Source organism: Podarcis gaigeae (assembly GCF_964106915.1).
Source record: "Podarcis gaigeae genome assembly, chromosome: 3".
Classification (NCBI taxonomy): Eukaryota; Metazoa; Chordata; class Lepidosauria; order Squamata; family Lacertidae; genus Podarcis; species Podarcis gaigeae.
Genome location: NC_139680.1, coordinates 97,429,353 through 97,453,923, shown reverse-complemented (window position 1 = coordinate 97,453,923; position 24,571 = coordinate 97,429,353). Strand labels below are relative to the sequence as shown.

Sequence of the window (24,571 nt, the reverse complement as noted above, 5' to 3'; positions counted from 1 at the left end):
CAGCTTGAAAACACACTCAGGTCTGCCACAGGCTCGTGTCTCCATCCCAACGCAGGATAGTTAATGGGAATGTAGCAAATATTTCACCACACACCCCAAATATTTAACAATAACTTACTGCAAGTGCAGGGTCTTGGAAATAGGGGTGAGTGAGTACTATAATAAATAATAATAATAATAATAATAATAATAATAATAATAATAATAATAATATATTATTTATACCCCGCACATCTGGCTGAGTTTTTAATGTTTGATGTTTTATCATGTTTTTAATATTCTGTTGGGAGCCGTCCAGAGTGGCTGGGGTATAAATAATAATAAGAAAAAGAGGAATTATTATATTTATTATTAAGAAAAACCTCTCTGTTTGCTACCTTTGCATAATTTCATAAACCTCTGCTATGAGGAGTGGTCACATTTCCTACATTACAGAGCACAATCTGCTATCTGAAGGGCTGTTTACTGCAAGCCTCGTTTAAAGCTACGAAAGAATATTTAAAAGTGCTTAAGAAGGGAGAGAAAGAAACTTTGGAGCTGTCCATCAACCGACGGAACAAACACAAAGATCATCTGATCACAGTCTTCTCTACTATGGCGAGATTACTATATTTCTGCTTATTATTTCTCAATTTGCTATATGCATTTGTCTTGGTTACATTTGTTCAGTGTTCCCTTCTTGCTTTGTTAGGAAAAGTCATTGTTAAGTATATTGGGAAATAGCCCAAAGTCCCAGAGGGTTAATAGAAGGTGATTTAATTATGTAATAATGTTAAGGGGAAAGCCGTGGAGTGTTTTTTCACTGAAGCAAAACGTTGGGATGAGGGCCTCGCTTTCAAAATGTGTTGCCGCGTTTGTGCAAATGCAGCACCTTGTAAACATTCAATATTTGCCTCTTTGATTCCTTCTGCACTGCAAAGCAGAAAGTGAACCACAAAAGAAAAGAGAAATACATGCTCAGGAAAGCTGTATGGGAAGAGCTCCCTCTAGTGTTCGGTGTCGGGTTGCTGCACCCCCAAGATACACCTAAGGCCATGTAGTACTTTGCAATATTGAAGTCACAGAAATGTCTATTGTGACATGAAAAACTAATGATCTACCCTGAAAATGAAAATAAAAATCCCAGCCCTAAGATATGGAATGTGATCTGATCTGATCTACTTTTTAAAAACAGTATGTGCCACAATTTAAATTTCCCATTTTTAAAAAAATAATTATTATCCAGTTCAAAAGTGATACACCATATGTCAGAATCTGTTGTTTTTTTAAAAAAAAAATCTTGCTTTCTGATTGTGAAATGGAACAAGACCATTTAAGGAAACAGACTCTGGAGGTTACAGAGATAGATTCTTTCACCCACAATCAAATCTGTTGAAGATCTACATCAGGGCTGTATTCCTGTTCCCAGGTAGTGAGCCTACACACACCAACAGATCATGGGAACTGTTCTGGGTAAGGTTTACCCAGTAAGAGGCAATAGACTTTCATAAAAGATAGACTCACACATGAATGGGGCTCCAGTACCGCAGACTGGCCACCAGCAGAAGGTTGAGGGGCAACCTATGCAAGGATTTTTAATTCAGGTGTTCTATTTTTTTAATTCAGGTGTTCATAAGCTACTCTTCATCAGAAAATATCAGGTTGGTGAACAATAAATATAACCAGAAAATCGTCATGCAACATAATGGAAAGAATGAAACAACATCAAAAGGCAGCAAAGCTACAGCAGGACAAACTGACCAACTTAAAGCGCACAGGCAAATAGAAACATTCTTTACCTGGCACCAAAATCATTGCAAGGTCACATGTCTGTGATTTGGTGCCATAGCAGAGGAAGCTGGAAATACGGAGAACAGAGAAGCCCCACCTATCTATATCGTCTCTACTACTGTCTATATTATGCTTCTTCCCCACATAAGGAAGTATAGAGCAATATGTGTCTCTAAACTTTTCCCCTCTCTCTGCCTGCAAGGAAATTATCTTTCCAGATTAGTGGTCCTTCAGATGTTGCTGAATGACAACTTCCACCATCTCTGATTGTTGACCATACTCAGTGGCACAGCATGGGGGCAAGGGGGGCTATGGCCCCAAGCACAGAATTCTGAGGGGGCAGAACCCGGTGCCCCAAAACAGGCTCCCTTGACAAGGCCACGTGGCTGCCACCTTCTGGAGCCGCGAGGAGGCAAATAGCGCGACCTCCTCCTCACGGCCAGCGATGAGGCACCCGCCCCCGGCCAGAAATCCCTCCAGTCAGAGCCCAGACTTTTCCCAGCCTAAACCGGGCCTTCCCCGGGGCCTCACTCCTGGTGTGTGTCCTTGAATGAGGTGCACACCCCACAGCAGGAGCGCAGAGAGGAGAGTCGTCTGCTCGCCCGGGATCCACGGGCGCCCATCCTTGCACCGTGCAGCCAATAAGAGGCGGCCAGGGAAGGGCTGCGCTTGCCGCTTTCTGCCAAGCCCACCAAGCAGAGGACAGCCGCCACTCCCACCGGGAGCTTGCCAAGCTGAGAGCGCAAATGTGCTGACTAGCAGGCGACCTCTGTAAGGAGTGGCTGCCGCAGGGGCACAGCAAAGTCCACCTGTTGCCTTCTGCACAATGCCTGCAAGGAGGTTAGGGGGTACAATCCTTGCCTCATCCCGGGCACTGCCATTGTATAGTCATACAGTGGTACCTCTGGTTACATATTTAATTCGGTACGGAGGTCTGTTCTTAACCTGAAGCACCACTTTAGCTAATGGGGCCTCCCACTGCTGCCGCGCCGCCGGAGCACGATTTCTGTTCTCATCCTGAAGCAAAGTTCTTAACCCGAGGTACTATTTCTGGGTTAGTGGAGTCTGTAACCTGAAGCGTATGTAACCTGAAGCGTATGTAACCCGAGGTACCACTCTACTGGCTGTGGCTGATGGGACCTGGAGTCCAATAACATCTGAAGATTCCCCAACCCTGTTCTAAGATGATGAAGGAGTTACTGCTTCCTCTTTGCAGAAGCAGAACAAAGAATTATCCCTGATTTTCCCTTTGTGAGGGAAGAGAGGGGGGAATATTCTTCCTCCTGTACATAAATCATACGTGAAAGGGACCAAAAAGAAGACAGTTCCCTCTGACTAACATCTAGTGAACTCCAAATATTGTTTGCTTTTTGCATGGGTGAACAGAGCCTTCAAACGGATAGAGCCTGTATTGTTTATCTAGATTATTCATCTGAGCTATTGTCAGTTTAGGAGGACTGGCTTTTCTAAAGCATGGTAAAGCAGCTGCTTGATATATCAGATATACTTTTCCTATGATACTGGATAGGACCCAGGATCATCTAGTGAAGCTGAATGTTGGACAATTCAGGACAGACAAAATTAAGACGATCAAGGGCCTGGAAACCAAGCCATATGAGGAACAGTTGAAGGAGCTGGGTATGTTTAGCTTGGGAAAGTGGAGACTGAGAGGAGATACGACAGCCATCTTCAATCTCTCAGGGGCTGTCACATGGAAGAGAGAAGAAGATTTTCTCCTGCTCTGGAGGGTAGGACCCTCTTGAGGCCACAAGTTACAAGAAAGTATATTCGACTTAAACATCAGGAAGAACTTTCTGACAGTAAGAGCTGCTTGACAGTGGAACAGACTCCCTCAGGGGACTGCGGACTCTCCTTTCTTGGCCGTTTTTAAGCAGAGGTTGGATGGCCATCTGTCAGGGATAGTTTAGCTGAGATTCCTGCATTACTACGACCATCCCAACTCTGCAATTCTATGATTCACACAGCACAGAAACTACAGAATTCACTGCCACAAGATTTGGTGATGGCCCACTGCAAACTCCAACTTGGACAGCTTTAAAATTCATGGATGATAAGGTTATAATTAGCTACTAGTCGTGATGGTTGTGCATTACCTCTGAATCCCAGTTTCTGAGAAGTTGGAGCCTCCTAACAGAGGATCCATGTTGTGCTTGGGACCGAACATTTTTTATGTATGCAACAACAGCAGCAAGGATACTCATTGCCAAAAATTGGAAGACTCAAGATCTACCCACACTGGAAGAATGGCAGATGCAGCTGATAGACTATATGCAACTGGCAGAGATGACCGGCAGAATCCGAGACCTGGGAGAAGAAAGGATGGAAGAAGACTGGAAGAAATTTAAAACTTATTTACAAAAATATTGTAATTTGATTGAATGTTAAGAAGGATGCTTGATCATAAATAATTGGCCACCACTAAACTAGATTGAAACTAGACGATAAGCGAGATAAAGGAAAAGACAAATCCTTTGGGAGAACTATCAGATTATATTTAAATGAGTGGATATAAGATTGTAAACAAGATGATAATTTGCTTGAAAAAAAATTTTTAACAATGTAAGTGGGAGCGGGAGATGTGAGGAAGTTCAAACGAGTTATGAAATATTTATATATATAAAAAAAACATGTTGTGCTTGGCCCCTGAAACTCTTCCCCAACCGGCTTGTGGGCGGAGCTTGCCCCACTCCAAGCTGGTAGTGCCACAGTTATGCCACTGGCCTTTAGCCAATCGGCATTGTGGCAAAGGTTGGGGTATCTATTTGGCAGCGCGACGTAGGGACCTCCTTTTGCTTCACGCTGCCAAACACCCACCCACCCACCCGCTAATTAGGTCATGTTTGGCCTTGCTTTGGTTGGTCGCCTGTTTTGGAACAGGGGCCGGGTAGGAATTTTTCCCAATGTGGCAGATTGGCTGTGGCCACTTGGTTTTTGCCTACCTCTTAGCAATTGTCACAACTTTGTAAGGTTTGGCGGTTAGACATTGGTTAAGGGGGATGTGGGGAGGGGAAGTGCGGCCATCACCTGCCCCTCCAATGAATAGGGTATTCCGTTAAAGGAATCTGGGGGGTCTGGATCTCGTCCGAAGTCCGGAGAGGGGCTAGGGCTATGCCAGGACCCCCAGGAACCCCAGGGCTGAGTACCAGTCAATATACACTGACAGAGCTCCCCCTGCTGGTTGTTTACCCTTCCAGGCTTCCTGCAGGGTGGGGCAGGAGCCAGTTATAGTTTTGATACCAATGCCTAAGTCAATACCAGTCACATTTGTGCATTCAATAAAGTTGTGGCCAAAATTTGCCCATTAACATTTAAACTAAATTCTGTCTCCACTGTGTCTTTATTTCCATGAGGGTTTTGGGGCTCGGAGCACAAACACAAGTGGCAAAAGTGCTGTTGCACTCAGTTCCTTTCTGTGGGCTTCCCACTGCACTGGCCACTGTGAGAACAGAATGCTGGACCAGATTATGTGATCCACCATTACTTTTCTTGTCTAGTTGGACCCCGAATGCACTTTGACCTGAATTCAGGCATGCCTTGTGGGGTTGGGTAGGGAAGAGTCATTTAAATAAATCCCATATTTAACTAACTCATCACGTTTACTGGAAAATCAGAAAGGAGAGACTGGCAACTGATGAAATACAGCAGAAATACAAAATGGCAAAAAGCAATCTCTTTTATTGCTGTTGGCAACTATGGATTTGTTTATAATACACAATCAAGATTCAGTGGTTCTTGTCCACAAATTTCCCTTCTAATGAATGTTTATTAGGGTGTATTACCCGCCGAGTCTTGCTCAGACAATTCACTAACTAGAGAGAAAAATACTAGCTATTGGTTAGATAATTATTATCTGGAAAAGGGTACTTTAAAAAAAAAAACTTTAAGTGGTGAAAATCAAGAAAATCCTTGACAGTACATGGCATCTTTCTTCCAACTCACTTCTGATGCACTGAATGGGTATCAAAGTTTGGAATAAATTGCTGGTTGTCAACATGGAGGTCAATGGAACTGAATACCAGGTATTTTATATTTAGGATTGTGGTGTCAGGATGCAAACCACTCACAATGACTCTAATGGAAGAGCAGATCGAAAAGGGAAGATGCAAAGGTTCTTTGGATGGAGATTGTGGTAAAAATAGCTCAAGGTCACAAGGGATCAATGTTTGTTTTTGTTTTTTTTTTGCATAACACAATTAAGTTAATTGTATAAACCCTGCGCTCCTCTTAGGGTTGCGCCATTTGATTGTATGCAAGACATGGGACAATTTAGAAATTTGTGCTAATAATAGGGTGCTTTGTGGAGAGCAAAAGCTGGCTGGTGCGTTTCCATTTCTTTTGTTATCATTGTACAGCCTAAAACGGTGCAGAGAGAGAGAGCATATTGCTTCTTGACCACGCTCCTCTTTGGCAAGCCTTGAACCATTCCTTTACAAGGAACTTTCAGGAGCCATTCCAACACATTCATACTGACAACACTCCTAATGAATGCAAAGGCCAAACTTTATAGCAGTTGGGGCTGCAAAAACTGACCGGCGGTTGTAGAAATCTGAAACATGCTTGGCATGTGATACAAGCAATAATACCTATGGCATTTAGGAACCTGCTACCAAAGGACACTGTGGAGAGCATCCCTTCCCAATGGGCTCTCAACAGCTGCCCTCTTCAGAAAATTTAGGGTGTGCTGAATTTTTCAACTTGCAAATTCTAAAAAGGAAAGGTGCCATAAAGTTGCAACATGACTTCAGAATTCAAAAGATATTTTGATTAAATTTATATGATTTAGTTTTGCTTGGTAAGTAAAATGTGTGTAAAATTGCATTAAAAATGATTGCCAAGTACTTGCAGCTCCATTATTATTATTATTATTATTATTATTATTATTATTATTATTTAGCATTACATGACATTTCTGAAAGCAGTGTGTCTTTATCAAACATACTCCCTAAACCAGACAGCTTCTGTAGGTGGAATGTGAGGGCACCATATTCTCCCACTTCACACACCAAAAATGTCTTGGACTCGTCCTGAGTAAGACATCTACAACATCCCGCTGAATTTGCAAAAAAAAATTAAAAAGTGCAACAATGGCAGCATTCTACAGAAAGCATTGTGATCTTCAGAGTATGTGGGCTTTCTAAATGTATTGGCAAGGCCGTGAGAGAGATCTTAGATATTACAGGCACTGAGAACCAATACTTGCATCTGTAACCTGCTGTATACCACAAGGATAGATAGATAGATATAACTGCAGCACAGCAAAACGTTACTAAAATGAAAACTTTATGATTCAGTCCATTTATATTCTCTCTCTTTCAGATCAGACTAATTTCCCGCCCTGTTAGGTGGTCTCTTTGTGGCCCATTACAAAAAGCTTTTACCAAATCAAAGAAAAGGCCATGTGCAGCTTTCGTTTCTCCAGCTGATTCATGAGCTTTTTTAATGTTAATACAATCACTCTGGCAAAAGATTGCCTGGAGTCCCTTTGCAAATTGATATTCTGCAGAACAGTGGAATGGCTCTGGGAACAATTATTTTGGGGTTCTTGTTTTTAATGTTTTCAAGAGTCCATATGGGAGCAGTTGCGGCACCAATTGGTTGATTAGCCCCCAGACCTTTCCCCTGATCTACGCAAGAGGTCACATATACCGGTACCTCTGTTTCCACTTCTTTTCTGCTATGAAACTGTACCAAGGATTGGGAGACCTGTTGCCCTCCAGATGTTGCAGAACTCTAACTCCCAGCATCCCTGACCATTGCCCATGCAAGCTGGGGTTCATGGGAGTTGGGGTCCAGCAACATTTGGAAGGTCACGCACTGATCTACACAGAGACCAAGACCTGGCAAAGTCAGAGTCATTTCCCCATCTTTCCCTTGTATATCCTGGTCCACAGTTTTGGACATTCTGTGAACACTTACTTGGGAAAATGTCCTCCTGAATGCAGTGGGGCTTGTTTCGGAGTAGACACGTGTAGGATTGCACTGTTAGAGATGCCAGCATTACAAAAAAGTCACTTAATATAGAAAGTCTTGCCCCCAATGGCAACTAGACATTCTGTTTTGGCGACTGTAACCTTGGTTTAAGGAGCCATTTGGCACCTAGCTTACACATCTGAGTTTCTAACATTGGTTAGAATGTTGGACTAGGACCAGGGAGACCCAGGATCAAATCACCAATGAGCTACAAACCTCACTGGAAAGGGTCAGTGGTAGGATACAGACTTGCTGTGCAAAAGGTTCCAACTTTGATCAATGGCATCTTCATGTAGGGTTGGGAGAAAGCCCTTCAGAAACCCTGGGAAGATGCTGCCCCTCAGCTGCGGACCTCTCATCCTTGCATGCAGAAGGTCCCAGGTTCAGTCTTTGCCATATCCTGGCAGGGTCATCTATAGAACTTCTAACTGTAGACACTAGTGCTGGTACAGTAATGGGCTGCCCAACTTTGAACTTCATTGTACTCCTAGATTTCCCTTTCCACCAGTACATCTTCATAATCTGATTTAGAATGTCATTGATTTAGGTTACAATATTACCTTAGACTCGGCGGCATTTTTGGTAGGCGACGTTAAAGATTCTGTAATACCAAATAACGAGGAACTGCAATAACATGGAGAAGACAGTGTGTGATCTTTTAACAACAGCCAAAATTCCAATAGCCACTAAAGGTTGGGGTAATCAAGTACCAACTATGAAAGCCTGGCTAAATTAAAAGGTGGGAAATGGCTGGGATGGTTAGAGAACTTGCATTATTAGAGATGGGAAAAATAAAGGTAGGGGGTTTGATCAATTATTGGAGACCCTCCATAGAATTGACAGATTAAAATGTATAAACAATACGAGCAGATGTGATATGAGCTAGAGATGGCTTTCAGTGGTGTTCACACCACTGGGAACAGGGGACCCGCTAGAGTGGACACCCAGCGAAACAGCCTCCTGCCTGCAGCATCACTACTGCTCACCAAGAGATGCAGGAGCAGGAGCAAGATAGCAGTGTGGCCAGGACTGTGTGGACCATCAGCAGAGCATCAGATTCACTCCACAAGCACACCTCTACAGCCCTAACCTTGCTGCCACCTCACCCATCCTAGTAAGTGGCAGCAACACTGCTACTGCAAGGCTCTTGAGAGCCACTGTGGTGTAGTGGTTAGAGTGCTGGACTGTGATCTGGGAGATCAGGGTTCAAATTCCTGGGATAAACTGGGAGGGAGGGAAAACTATGTTCATCACCTTGAGCTCCTTGGCGGAGAGGGGTGGGTTATAAATGCGACAAATGGATAAATATTGCCACTGCATCTCGTCCCCACTACACAAGCAAAGGCTGTGAATGTCTAATCAGGTATTTGTTTTGGTTCCTTGTTAATATTGATTCTATTTATATATTCTGTTGGGATGGGATCTGGAGTTTGTTTACAAAAAACAATCGCATGAAAAGTTGCTAGCAGTTCCGAAATTAATATTTAATGTATTTTAAGAAAAAATATTTTATAATACAGGAAGTTTATATGTAAGTGTTCCTCCTAGTTCCATTGAAATTAATAGGTTTTTGATCTGTGCTTGGCACTTCAGCATTGAATGTGATTTAACAAGAAATTGGTGCATATAAAGGAAGGCTGTTATGTGATTTATTATATAGTACTATTAAGATCAATATTCAGTTGTTGGAAGCTTGTATTTGTTGTTGCTAGCATCTTTCTGTCTCAAGAGACATTGGAGTGGGCCTCCGGGGGTGAAGCCAAACCACTGAGTTAGCAGCATCAAAGTGACCTCCTTGGGGCGAAAACCTGGACAGGGTGCATGGAGGTCCTGGGCTGCCCAGATGACAAGACCCCCTTCTTGTCTTCGCTGATGTGGCCCAAAAGAAAGGAAAGCAATACGTCTGGCACCAGCTTGGCTGCAGGAGTTGCTGGAAGGAGGTATACAAGATGCCACCCAACTGCCTTAGGGACTCCACTCCAGATTTCAGTAGGGTTTACTACTTAGCCTTTTCTTCTCCCAATGATATCCCACAAGGCAGCAAAGGTTTAGGATCAGAGTTTTCCTTTTCCTAGATGGGCTCCCTTCCAGGTTGACGAACCCCATCTGCCCCTCACTTCCCTCTATAGCACCTGCAGAAACCGCCTTCTTGACTGCTGAACCCACTGCTGGTCTCATCTGCTCAATCCACTGGAGCCTGTCCTTTGATGCAGGGAAAGTCCCTAACTCAACTTCACCTGATTTAGCCAGCCATTCAAAGCCATTTCCCGGGGGGGGGGTCACTGTCACGTGTTATTGATATTAATATTTATTGTGTTGCATAATGCAGTCATTTATGTTATGATATATTTAATCACCATATTGATCAGCAGGAGTGGCTGTCCCAAAAGGGCAGAACTGAAGCAATAGCCTCCTGGCGCTTCCACTAGTGGCCCACACGCATCCCGGCATTTCTCTCTCACTTTCCTTCTTGCAAAAAGTCCTCTCTTTGGGGGAAGTGAGCCTGCTATGTGCAAGACCTCCCAAATCAACTGTAATTGTGCAGCCTGAATTGCTGATATGTGATTGAATCCCATCGTTCTGAAAGCACCCTTTCCACCCTCCATCTATGGGCATCTGGAGGAAGTCCTCTCATGTAAAGCTAGAGACATAGGAAGCTGTCTTTCACTGAATATACTGTCTAGCCCAATGTCTAGCTGCTCTTCAGGATATTCCAGCAGAAGCTGTACCCAGCCCAACCTGGAGACACTGGGGATTGTACCAAGAAACTTCTGCATGCAAGGCAATTGCTCAACCATGGATGTATACTATATGCATGCAACCAAGAACCCCACACATGTAGGTTGGAGGAAAGAACCACTATTTACAGATGCATTTATTCTACATGAATGAAGACCTGGAAAGGCTGTGCTTGATATGCCTAGACATGGCTACCACATTAACCTATTGCAAGTAGAATCACAGAACTGGAAGGGAATCCGAGGATCTAATGCAGCCCTTGCAATGCAGGAATGTGCAGCTGCCCCATACAGGAATTGAACCTGCAACCTTGGCCTTATCAGCACCACACTCTCAGCAACTGAGCTATCCAGGCTCAAGTAAGTTGCAAGCTAGAAAGAATCCACTAGAGAGGAAAGGCCGCCAAGCAATACAGTGGTACCTCTGTTTGCGAACGGGATCCGTTCTGGAGCCCGGTTCACAACATGAGCAGAATGCAATCTGATTCGCCACTTCTGTGCATGCGCATGACTTCATTTTGAGTGTCTGTGCATGCACAAGCGGCAAAACCCAGAAGTAACCCTTTCCAGTACTTCTGGGTCGCCGCAGGACGCAACCTGAAAACGCTCAACATGAATCAAACGTAACATGAGGTGTGACTGTAAGTGTGCCCTGCTTCTAGCAAGAACTTTCAAAGTTTCCGGCTAAATCAAAACAAAGTCCCATTTGGTCCAGCATCCTGTTCTCACAGTGCCAACCAGAAGACCACAAACAAGACATGAGCACAACATATCTCTCTCCCAATTTGTGCTCCCCAACAACTGGCATTCAGAGGCAGACCATCTCCAATACTAGAGTTAGTACATTCCACCATAGCTCAGTAACCTGGATAAAGTTAGAAACTACCCCTAGTGCAACAACAAAATGCTGGTAAACAAGCATTCTAAACCTCTGGACTGCTCTTGATTCTATGGCTACACACACACACACACACACACACACACACCATGTGTGTGGCTGTCCTGGAAAGCAGGGATGGGCAGAAAGTGAGATCTGGACCTGCTGGCCATTCTCTGGATAATTTGCAGTAGATTGGGGAGGATATCTGACTCCCAGCTCTTGAACAACTGTTTCAACAAAATGACCCCCTGCCCACACACAGCTCCAAACTATATTACCAATATGAGTTGGGGCAGATTTTTGTGTGGAAGGCTCCATTCAGGTCTCAGAATTCTTGAATTCCCGGAAGCAGAATTCTGTAATTGTAGATGCATGTCCCTTGCACTCTTCTACAGGTAGATACATGTCCTTTTGCAACCCCCTGGTTGGTGGATCTTGGGAGTTCCAGCAAATAAATGTTGAAAGCCAGAAGTCTTCCCACCATGAGAGTCTGTTTTAGGAACTTTGTGGCAGCCACTGATGAACTTTGATTAAAGGCAGTGGGTTTTGCATCAGGCCTCTTATTGGGGGAAGGAAAAGGAAAGTCAAAGACATGTCAATTTCCACACAGCGCTTTCTTCAAAATGACATTTTAATGATAATATTATTCAAACATGAAGGCAGGCACTAGGAAGTTGGAGGGGTTTGTTTTTTTTAAAGTTGGTGCTGATTGAATGGCGTATTCATCTGACAACAGTGAAATAATTTGAGGAGAAGAAACCACTGGCCATTACTGAGTAAATGACAAGTGATATTTCTTCTTTCCTCCCAAGTAAAACCTTTCACTTTTAATGATGGATTGGGGCTGGAGGGGAGTAATTTACATTTTGAAGTGACGCATCAGTATACATTAATGTGGTCGTGGTTTGCATGGAGAACAATCAAAAGGTGATTTCCTCTACAGCGTAACCCTTTTAAAACAGCAAAGTGTTTCTGGAAGTTATTAAAGTTGTATATCTGCCTTATCATTGTGTAGCTGAATCCACCACCACCCCCAGCATCTTTAGAGGCAGTGTGCCTTCCCCATTTGGATTCCAGCCCTGCGTCTCGCTCATCAATACTTGTGCCAATAGCTCTTATTTGTTCAAGTAGCTGCAATTAATCAAACTGAGAGGAAGGAACTGGGTCATAATTTTGCAAACCCATAACACTGGAACGAGCCTTTGGGAGAGGAGGGAAAGGTGCCTGAACCTAAGGGCACTGCTGGATCAGAGCAAAGGCCTACCTGGTGCATAATACTCTTTCCTACAGCAGCCAACCAGGTGTCTCTGGGAAGCCCAGAATCACAACATGCGAGAGCCCTGTCTAGCTGATATTCTGGCCTCTTCAGTATTCAGAGACATGGTGTATCTGATTCTGGAGGTATCATATAGCCATGGGTAGCTTCATCCCCCATGAATTTTCTAATCCTCTTTTAAAGCCATCTGCTTTAATTCCCATAGACTAAGAACTTGGTTTTGCTTGTCCTGCATCTCTCACCATTTAGCACATCCCTCGGTTCTGGAAATATGAGATGGGGGGGGGGGCGGGAGAGAAACTTACCTCTATTCACTTTCCACACACTTTGCATAATTGTATACACCGCTCTCATATCCCCATTGCCAATCTCTCTCTCTCTCTTTGTAAATGGAAAAGACTCAAACGTTGTAACCTTTTTCCACAGGGGAGTTTACCCAGTCCTTGATCATTTTGGTTTTCTGAACCTTCTCCTGCTCAATGACATCCTTTTTCTTAGGTGCGGTGTCCAGAACGCACATAGTATTCGAAGTGGGGTTGCACCACAGATTTGGATAACGGTGTTGTGATATTGACAGCATTGTTTTCCATCCCGTTCCCAGCAATTTGCCTTTCAACGGAAGAGGGGAATTTGGACAGCTTGTCATGTAGGGGTGGCAGCAGCTGAATCTGCTGCAATTTTCTCTTCTGTGTAACTGTTCAAAGGAGAGGATCCCTGCTCTCCTTTGCATTCACACACCACAAACCTGGGGAGGCAGCAGACTTGCAATCAGCAGCCCTCCAGAACTCTCGTGCCAACAGAAAGGTGGAAGAGAAATCCACTTCGTAAAATAAATAAATCCAGACCTATACAGAGACAGGCGTGTCTAACCCTACATGGGTTCGAGCTGATACCATGTTTGTTTCGATTGGTTCAGTGCAATGGAACTAATGCTAATGTGGCTTTAAAATTCGTGGGTCATCCTGTTAGCCTGAGAATTATAAGGCAGGGACAAGCCACACAGACACAAATCAGAGACTAAGGTCCTTCCCACCTCAATTTTCCTGCTCTGTTTACCAAGTGGAGGCTGTTTGTTAGGGAGTAGAAACATGTAACTGGGGTTTTAATTAAAAAAATAAATTAGCGAAATACAATAATAACAATAAATGACCTCAAGCCCATGCTGCTGATCTTTCAACCAGAACTATTTCAAAATTCCCTTTAGCCATACTTAAGCATTTGAACAACTTCCTCCAAACAGTATCTTCTCTTGAACAAACATATTTGACTTCTCACTGTGCACCAGATTCAGCAATCCGGATTATAATGACCTGCAAGATTCTTCTTGTATAACAGTGGCTTATTTGAATGATAGGAGGGGGATTGGAGCCAGCCAGAGATTGGTATTAGTCAGTCCTTAGTCTAAACTGCCAGAATTCACCTTAAAGAGCATTCTAGCCTAAAAACCTCTCTCTTTACCCCCCACCCCACCCTGACTGACACTATGGAAGTATCAGTCTATTTTAAAAAGAAACAAAACAAATGTAGAAATCACACTCGTTCGACAACTACATAGAGATATGCATCAGAGTGTCGTCCCCGTCCCCCCCATTCCTGCTGTACTTTAAAAGTGTGTGGCTGTTATTTTAGACAGGTTCTCCCTGTCGGCTTCCACCTGCAGGGAGGTGAAGTCTGGAAGGAAGCCCATTTAGATCCAAGTGCCTCTCGCTCGCTCTAGCTGAGGATCTCACTACAGCCTCCGCAAAGAGAGACTCCCAGGTCTGCATAGCACCAAAAACCTCAGTAACAAGGGAGGGGACAGCCCCTGAGCAAGCGAGGCGGGGGAGTGGAGAGGCGAGAGAAAGGGAAAGGACTCCCCCAGGAAAAGGAACGGAGGAGCATTCTCTCCCCAACACACACACACACCCTGCACACACACACACACACACTGCAAGGAGTCTACATTAGGACATCATCCCAAGAGCTCGGGAGCAGGAAGAATTATTGCTGATCTTTTCCCACCACCGATCCCGCCCTGAACAGCAGCAGCATCCCCCTAAACCGGCCCTGCAACAACACCTCCCCCAACCCCCAAAACAGTGGCATTTCATGGGGCCCAGGAGCCTTGCGGGGTTTCCTCTCCCACCCCACCTGAACCTGTCTCCTCACGGAGAAATCTGGACCACTTTTTCTTCTGTCAGACTTCTCCGGGCTCCCACCCAAAGGCATCCCCACCTGAGCCAGGAGGAGCTCCGGATCGAGCCCGGATTCGCCGAGTCCCGCATTAGGGCCGACCGAGCAGCCAGCCCCGGGGACGCATTCACACGTGCACGCGAACACCGCCAGCAGCGCTCCTGCATTCTGCTCCATCCCCGTCCCGCCGCCGCCGGGATCTCCTTCTCTGCTCACCGTTGGATCTCCTGACGATGTTCTCCAGGAAGGTATTCTGGGGAGCCACCAGCCCTCGCCTTCCCCCAGCCATAGTCGGGCGCGCTGGCTCGGGCACGGCGGCCGGGCGAAGCTAGGCGCTTGCCTCTGCGCGCTCGTCTTCGTCTTCTTCTTCCCGCTCTGAGCTCCTCATGGTCCCCTCCGGGTGGCTTTGCAGCATCAGCTCCTCTCTCGCGCCCAGCCACTCAGGCTCCCTCCTCCCGCGCCCGCTCGCTCGCTCGCTTGCTCGCTGCATCCCCGCTCGTCGCCGCCTCCCAGCCGCCGCGCCTGGACCTTGTCCGGCAGCGCCCTCTGCCGGCCGGCCGGTCGCCCGACTGAGCACGATGGCTTCTTTGGAGCAGCTGCCCTGAACAGGCTGATCCGGTTGCATTGATTCGCATCCCGAGCTGACCTCTGGTTTGTTCCAAAGGAAGTCTCTCTGACCTCAGTTGGGCTCGCTCCCAAGGTTCCCTGCCAGGTGGACGGCGGGGGCCCGAGGGAGTTCCTCTCTTTTCCCAGAAGCATAGAATCGTAGAGTTGGAAGGGACCCCGAGAGTCAGGACCCCAAGAAATGCAGGAATCTCAGCTAAAGCATCCATGACAGATGGCCACCCGACATCCAAGAAAGGAGAGTCCACAGCAGGCATAGGCAAACTCGGCCCGCCAGATGTTTTGGGACTACAATTCCCATCATCCCTAACCACTGTTAGCTAGGGGTGATGGGAGTTGTAGTCCCAAAACATCTGGAGGGCAGAGGTTGCCTATGCCTGGTCCACAACCTCCCAAGGGAGTCCATTCCACTGTCAAACAGCTCTTACTGGGGAAAGTTCACGGATTATCTGAAAACTATATGTGACGAACAGACAACGCTAGTGGGTTTTAAGGAGGCTTTGTGATAGTACAAGGTATATTGTAAAAAAGAAACAGAGATGGAAGGTTAATATTAAATTGGCAATATCATATAGAAAATGCGTGAAGATAAGAAAAATGGATGATTGAGGGAGGTGCTGGTGGAAGTTCAAAAAGTAGCAAATTTGTAAACATGGTTGTATGGATTTATTTGTAAAGAAAAATTTAATAAAAATTTATATATATTTAAAAAAACCAAAAAACAGCTCTTACTGCCAGAAACTTTTTTCTGGTTAGTCGGAATCTCCTTTCTTGTAACTTGAAGCCATTGGTTTTAGTCCTGCCCTTCAGAGCAGCAGAAAACAAGCCTGCTCCATCTTCCATGTGACAGCCCTTGAGGTACAGTGGTACCTCGGGTTACATATGCTTCAGGTTACAGACTCCACTAAGCCAGAAATAGTGCTTCAGGTTAAGAACTTTGCTTCAGGATGAGAACAGAAATCGTACTCTGGCGGCGCAGCAGCAGCGGGAGGCCGCATTAGCTAAAGTGGTACCTCAGGTTAAGAACAGTTTCAGGTTAAGTACAGACATCCGGAACGAATTAAGTACTTAACCCGAGGTACCACTGTATTTGAAGATCCCAGAAGACCTGGGATAGCTCAGAGCATGAGACTGTTCATCTTAGGGTTCTGGGTTCCAGCCCCTCGTAGGGCAAAAGATTCCTGTATTGCAGGGGGTTGGACTAGATGACCCATGGGGTGTCAGGAGTTCAGCCTACACTCGAGTAGGACCCCGGCAGAGACACGTGCCCGACTGGCATGTTCTCTCCCTCCTGGTCTTTCATTCGGGAGCTTCAAAAGCTTTCTTCTGCCCGAACATCACAGCGACCGATGCCAACCGACACCAGCACACTTAGGGATCCGCAGGGTTTGCGCACCTTGCGTGACAGACCTCAGCAGCTCAGCATTTTGGCTAATCTACTTTATTTACATATAAACACACGTGGAGCACTGCAACATGGCTCCCTCTCTCTCTAGCATCAGACAGCAAAGAGGAAAAGAACAAAGGACAGTAGTCCCCCTTCACGGAACACAGGAACACAAACATCCTGTCTCCGTCACTTCCCACTTTGTGGAGTCAAAACATATACCGTCATGTGAAAGACAAAAATCCCATGACTGTAATCACGGAGCAGGAATTCTAACATGGGGATCCCTTCCAATTCTACAATTCTGTGATTCTAAGGGCTCCAATGGCACCACCACCCCAAAATTAACACTTTAAAAAAAAACAAACCTGACCATTTAGACACCAGCAGCGTCTCCCTCGTGGTGCCTCATTTTCCCCTGCTGTATGGAAGGAGTTTAGATCTGGCCCACTTCTTAACTCAGGGCTAATGGCAATGCTTTGAAACCTACCTAGAGTAGCCACTTTAACATGGAAGAAATCAGCCCTTCCGGTAGTGAATTCAAATAGTAAGTACCCATTGCTACGTAGCCAAAATAGGGCCCTGGGGGACAGCTCAGCATGTATGGTTTTTAGAAGAACAAAAAAACAACATCTCTCTACCGGGGGAAAAAAGCGAAAAATGAGACATAAGACAGCCCTAAGAGGACTCAGGATGCTCAATGGCCGCAGAATGTTTTGTGTCTTATCGGTACAGAAAAGTAGGGAAACAGGGTGGGTGGAGGTGGAACGGAATGGACCACCCCGGAGTGGTACATTGCTAGCTGGCCGGCTGGAGCCCTGAATTGGAACACTCCTCACAGGTGAAGACACATGGCAACATTTCTGCAGAAGATACGCTTATTACCAAACCTAGTACTGTACTAGCTCTTCTTCCTTATCTTAAAATACTTTAAAGCCAGCTAGTGAAAGTTAGGATTGTGTGTAGCCTGTATGACAGGACACAAAATTATTTTATTTTGGCACCTCCCCCCCCCACACACATTTTAGCCACACAACAATCCTGCAAATTTGACTAGGCTGTGATGGTGACTGAGCCTTCAAAGTGACGCTTTTTATCCCAGTCAGCATCTGTTTTGAAATTGTTTTTATATTGACAATTGCCTTAACTGTTGTTTTTTTAAAATATAGAAATGAAATAAATAAACCAGTAAGCTCTGTGGAGGACCAAGAATTGAGCCTAAGGCTCCCCAGTTTAAAGCACTCTTAGACCACTTTAACAGTTGTTGTTTAGTCGTTTAGTCATGTCCGACTCTTCATGACCCCATGGACCAGAGCACACCAGGCACTCCTGTCTTCCACTGCCTCCCGCAGTTTGGTCAGACTCATGTTTGTAGCTTCGAGAACACTGTCCAACCATCTCTTCCTCTGGCGTCCCCTTCTCCTTGTGCCCTCCATCTTTCCCAACATCAGGGTCTTTTCCAGGGAGCCTTCTCTTCTCAGGAGGTGGCCAAAGTATTGGAGCCTCAGCTTCACGACCTGTCCTTCCATGAGCACTCAGGGCTGATTTCCTTCAGAATGGATCGGTTTGTTCTTCTTGCAGTCCATGGAACTCTCAAGTTAACAGTCGTAGTTTCCCACAAAAAATGCTGGGGAACTGTCATTTGCTAATTTGGCTGGGAATTGTAGCTCTGTGTGTGGTCTCCCAACAACCCTCAGCACCCTAGTATCAAAGTGGTATAAGAGTGTTTTAAATGTATTGTGTGTGTGTGTTCTTTGTCCAATTCACTTTAGCCAAGATATTTGCTCCAAAGTGACACAGTTGTACTGTTCTTGTTGTCAGTTGACTATTCACCTTTGGTGAGCAGGAATCATCTTCAGGCAGCCTAACACAGATTTTGTAGAATGGGGGTGGGGCAGGGGGACTCAGTCATTGTTTTCCTTTTAAATGATATTTTTAATTAAATTAAATATACCAATTAAATTATATACCAGTTAAATGATATTTTTAAGACAGAGAAGAAGAAATGTTTTAGTTATGAGATATCAAGATTCCAAAAAGGTTTGTTGGGAAATAATGTTAAATGTGTAGATTGCTCTTGGAATAGCGTACAAAAGATGAACAGGTTAAATCTGTAAAGATACACTGGGCAACAGATTGCAGATTGGGAGAAGTTATAGAAAACGGATTTGAAATTTACGGCACGTTGTACACTGAAAGAAAACTATATGGAAATGATGTACCGGTGGTATTTTTAGCAAAAATGTATAGAACAAGTATAAATACCAGCTGGAAATGTAAAGAGAAAGAAGGTACCTTTTATCATATGTGGTGGTCGTGTAAGGCAATGAAAGCTTTCCGGGAGATGATATAAAATGAACTGAAAAAATACTTAAAATAACTTTTGTTAAAAAACCAGAAACGTTTTTTATTAGGAATTATAGGTACTGAAAATTCAAAGGAGAGAAAATACTTTTTATGTATATGACAACAGCCGCACAGATGCTTCTAGCCCAGAGATGGAAAGAAGAAAGAGTCCCTACCAGAGAGGAATGGCAAACTCTGCCGAAACGGCAGAGCTGACTGGAAAGCTCAGGAACCAAGAAGAAAAAAACTTCCAAGAAAGAATGGGGAAATTTACAATTTATTTAGGAGACCACTGTAAGCAGATGAATACATTAACAGGATTTTACACATTAAAGGTAAAGGTAAAGGTACCCCTGCCCGTACGGGCCAGTCTTGACAGACTCTGGGGTTGTGCGCCCATCTCACTTAAGAGGCCGGGGGCCAGCGCTGTCCGGAGACACTTCCGGGTCACGTGGCCAGCGTGACAAAGCTGCATCTGGCGAGCCAGAGCCGCACACGGAAACGCCGTTTACCTTCCCGCTGGTAAGCGGTCCCTATTTATCTACTTGCACCCGGGGGTGCTTTCGAACTGCTAGGTTGGCAGGCGCTGGGACCGAGCAGCGGGAGCGCACCCCGCCGCAGGGATTCGAACCGCCGATCTTTTGATCGGCAAGTCCTAGGTGCTGAGGCTTTAACCCACAGCGCCACCTGCGTCCCTTTTATTTTACACATTAGTCTGGAGCTAATGGAAGTTGTAATCCAAAGCGTGTGGAGGGCACTGGGTTTGGAGACTTTTGACCTAAAGCTATAACATTCACCACAATTATCACAATTTTGGGCTACTATATTTTTCTCCACACTTTGTGTGTTTGTGTGTATCTTGATTCAAGCTAGATCTGTATGCCCTTTCTTTAAGTTTGTTAATCTTCTGAGTGTTTGATCATATAGCATTTTCTCAGTTCCTCCTCTTAATCTCTCCTCCGGTGAGTAATATTAAATGAACTTCTATAGATCACCTATTGATTTTTGTAGGCACTTGGCCGTACCTTTTCTACCTGGCGCAATTATGCTTAAATGTTTCCATTAAATATTACTAAGGAGTATCACATTTAATACTGTAACTGTGCAGCCATGAATGTAACATTATGTAACAATGGACATTTTTCTTGTAATACTGCAGTTTTAGTCTGAACGTCACCATGATATTTTACAATTTAAATGCAATTTATAAATAGATAAATGTGCAAGTGGAATACAGAATAATTAAAATAAACCTTCTTCAGATGCTTCTATTACTTTGCTTCTGCTTTTCCTAGTAGGCTTTAAACTCAAAAAGTCTATCGATGAAAAACTGCCTAATTGCTTGGTTGGACTTGGCTTTCCTCTGTAGTAACAGATCAGGCACATATTTAGCCTGGCAAGGGAATAATCTCACTGACGGTCTCGTTAACAGAAGCTTTCTGCTTCATAGAGGAGCCTTTGGGGAGTTTTCAAGGAAGTATGCAATATCTTACAGTTTAAGATATTGGGATACAGAAAACGAAGACGATTCCCCCCCACCTGCAAATGTGACTTCAGTTTGGGAAGTTACATGCCGTCAGGTATCCCACCGTTAGGTAATCAGGCCCAGTGCCAGTTCCCAATATGGTGGGATAAATGCTAGGATGCCACCACCTCCCCTGCCAGGCTGCTGGGGCCACTGGGGCAGCATATATGTCTGTTAGATGGAAGCCGCTCTAAGCAAAGATACACACTGGTTTGGTGTGCATGTAGTGTCACTTTCTGCCCTACTAATGATGCTGACTCTGCCCCTGGTACATGAACACTGGGGACCGGAGGAGCAGCATTAATCTTGAATTACTTTGCAGAGTTAGCACACAACTTGGAAGCTGACTTTACTGAACCCTTGTAGGAGAGCAGGCTTACCTTGGTTGCAATCACATAGAGAAACTTGGTACAGAAAAACAAGACAGTAGGTTTACTGTAGGAAATACTGTACATACTTGGGTAGAAAAGAGCTCCTAGTTCTAGTTAGCTGAGATAGAGTTGCAAGGGAGCCATACTAGCCGCTTGCACTTAGCAGAGGGTACCATATTTTTCCGTGTGTAAGACGGCCCCATGTATAAGACGCCCCCTACTTTTGGGGAGCCCAAATTTAGAAAATGGGCTTATGTGTATAAGACGCACCCAGATTTTTAACCTTATTTTAAAAGTAAAAAAAAAACCTAGTCTTATACACAGAAAAGTATGGTACAGGTAAAGTACTTTCAAAGATTTCCTCTCTACAAGAGGGTCTGAAAAGAAGGAAGGCAGGAAGGAAGAGCCACAACTTGAGAATAACCATGTAACATTAGAGGAAAGGTCAGCACAGAGGTCAAAGGACAGTGAGACAGTTTAGATATCTTGGAAGTTTCCTTCTCTATCTGCTTTAACCTCATGCAACCCCGAGCAAGCGGAGTTGCATCTCAACACTTCCCCTAATTAACATAGTAGCCCCAGCCGGTATACATGCACCAAAGAGGCCCAGAGCTCTGATTTGTGCCACAAACCACCCACACAACTAAGGGGTGCGAAGACTGGAGGCAATTTGTGCAGCTATCCTCCGGGAAAAAAAGGCTGTAAAGAACCACATTCAAAGCAATGTTTTTATACACTTCCAGATTACACACGTGATTTCTATCCACCGGTCAAGGGATCACAGCAATCTTAATAGCTGTCATAATCCTAAAACCAATTAAAATCATTTGGATCTTCAGATCAGCCCTTATTATAATATCATGTGATTACATGTAACCATTTTTCAGTGTCTTTCTCTATTAAGACTTTGACTAATTTTCCTATTCATTGAATGTCTCCAAATATCTCCTTTCATCTGTCTACAAAACAATTCAAGATTAATCACAATTGTCATGCCTAGCTGATTCTCTCATGCATACAGCGGACACCATAGATTCTAACCATTTATTATTTTCAGTGTTTTGGAACATTAATTACATAGCACAGGTCTTTTCAGTTTAGCTAGGCCATAAACTCAAAAGAAAATGGAATCATCAAGATTATGGTGTTTTATGAAATTATTATTTTCTCCATCATTAACATATGCACATTTATGCAAATTTGCCTCATAAGCCTATTCCCTGTCTTTTAGGGATCTGCAGATGGTCTGTACATAATACTACAAAATTTGGTTCCAATTGATTTTTTTAAATTACGCATCACCTAAATATTCCCTAGTATATAAATATTCCCTAGTACAGTATATGAAGACATTGCTCTTTATTTTTGTTCTCCGTCTCCCTAGGGTCAAGTCATATGTGTTCTGATTAGGACTTTGGACAGACTCCAATAACTTCTGAATTTTATATTCTCAAACATGGGGAAGCATTGATTTGGTTGGGGGTTTTTTTGTCCCGATAGCATTGGATGCACCTTACAATATGTCTTGCACCTTGATAGTCTAACTCAGTTGTACCTGCAAAACGTCTTCTATATTGTGAGAAGTTGCAGACTTGGGAATTAACTACACTATTCAGTTTTTTCTTACATCCCCACGCCCACCTTATTTAACTAATGAGTGGTCCTAATAGAAGTATTGCCCTATATTCTCATGTGGCTCATGGCGTCACCCGCTCAGTCACACTTCCTCAGTTGCAACCCTTTGCCTTTCCTGGAGATAAGCAAGCTCCAGACACCCCTTATATTTCTGTGGTGGGCAGGGAGGAATAAGCCAAACAAGTTGCCAGAGCAGGGCGCCACCTCAAGGGCTTCTGCTGCCTGAGGCAGCTGCTTCATCCCACCTCATGGGTGGCCTGGCCCTGCTTATGTGCTTCTAGGTATGAGGGAGAAATTCGATTTAGCTTGCATTTAAAGGTGAAACAAAACAATTCACACTTTCCAAAACAATACATGAGCCAAACCAGAGTCATCCTTCAAAATTTCCTCTTTTAATAAATTTTGCAATGCAGTAAGCTGTACAAAAATAGCTTTCCAGTCAAGTAACAGGTGCAAATTCCATGTGTGGATAAAAATGTATGCATTAGTGATAATAGCGTACAAAAATACATTGCATAAGGGGAAATTGTTTTGCCAAATATGTGTATAAGGTAAAAGTGCATGCCAAGATTTGTGTTTTTGAAAGAACTTGCACAAAAATGCTGCTAAATTTTCATGAGAACTTATTTTTTTTAAGAATGAAAGAAAACATTGCAAACTGATGTGAAAATCCAGAGAACTGAATTTAAGAATGGGAAAATGAGACACACAGAGAAAATGAACTTGACATTCAACTATCCTGCATTTCCTCTAAGCTCAAGATGGTGTGTGCAGTTATCTTCCTGTACACCCACAATTTTATCCTCAGCTATCCTGTGAGACAGTGACTTGCTCAAAGCCACAAAATAGGCTAAATGTGGATTTGAACCTGGGTCTCCCCAGGCTTAATCTGACACACTAACCTACAGTCACTGTGATATTTAGATGAAGCAGAGTATGGCAGTGAGCCAGGTATATATGTATACCTCACCTACATTTAGCCCTTTCTAATGACATGTAAGAGTATATTCCCATGGGTTGTAAAGGCAACAGATGCAATACATGAATATGCATCAATCACACAACAAATTATACACATGGGGTGGTTGGGTGAATGGCTCTGATATTTCATTGCTTGTAGAACTGGAATGGGAAACCTCAGTCTTGGGAGACATATGTGACACCCTCAGGCCACACAGACCTCACCAGCTCTGTTTTGCACCTTCCTTGAGTGTTTTCGCCTGCCTGAGATGTGTCTTTGAATTCTGACACCTTCTGCCTGCTTGGATAGAGAAGAGGTATACAAAAGTGTGCGCAGAAATACATTAATCGCTCTGCCCACTTCTGCCTCTCACCCCACAGCAAAGGGAATATGGCCCTCCAACTAAAAATGTTCCCAATCCCTGATGCAGAATAAGCGATGCCAGTATATGGAAAAAGCTATAAATTCAAAACAGTATGCCTTGAACGCATCATAGGCCAGTTTCCCTGCATAGGGAGGCGCACGCTTGCCTTGAGGGGAGCCTGAAAACCTGAAAGAGTGCCATATATTGGGACCCTGAAGAAGGTTCAAAAACCAGTGCTTTGCTGGTTGCTTAAAGCTAAGCCAAACGTGGAGCTGCTGGCGTGTCAAGCGACGTGAAAACTCCCATTTCCGGAGTTTGTTCTGCAGTGTCCCATTTCACACGTACAAGCCGTCCCGCGATGACTGACGGATGCCCAAGGGCGGTCCCACAGGCCGCACGACTCCTGTATATTGGAAAGCGGTTCCTTGGCGCACGAAGCCCTTCGGACACACGTGCAGCACGCTTCTCACATGCAGAAAAAGTCACGCTAAGGCTTCACGTGTAGGAACCGCGACCGACACGCGGGGAGGA

At 44.4% G+C, this 24,571-nt stretch overlaps 1 protein-coding gene across 5 annotated transcripts in view; it reads right to left on the bottom strand.

The window, feature by feature from the left end:
• Window positions 1–15,347, bottom strand: part of KCNH1 (potassium voltage-gated channel subfamily H member 1) — a 218,021-nt gene extending 202,674 nt beyond the window's left edge. For 4 of the 5 annotated variants that reach the window (XM_083733194.1, XM_083733196.1, XM_083733197.1 and 1 more), the window contains exon 1: window positions 15,044–15,292. In XM_083733194.1, coding sequence (XP_083589320.1) covers window positions 15,044–15,116 — 73 coding nt within the window. In that variant the 5' untranslated portion in view covers window positions 15,117–15,292. Of the gene's footprint in view, window positions 1–15,043 lie in introns of all 5 variants that reach the window. The other variant, XM_083733198.1, reaches the window with a different exon arrangement.
• Between the last annotated feature and the right edge of the window lie 9,224 nt (window positions 15,348–24,571).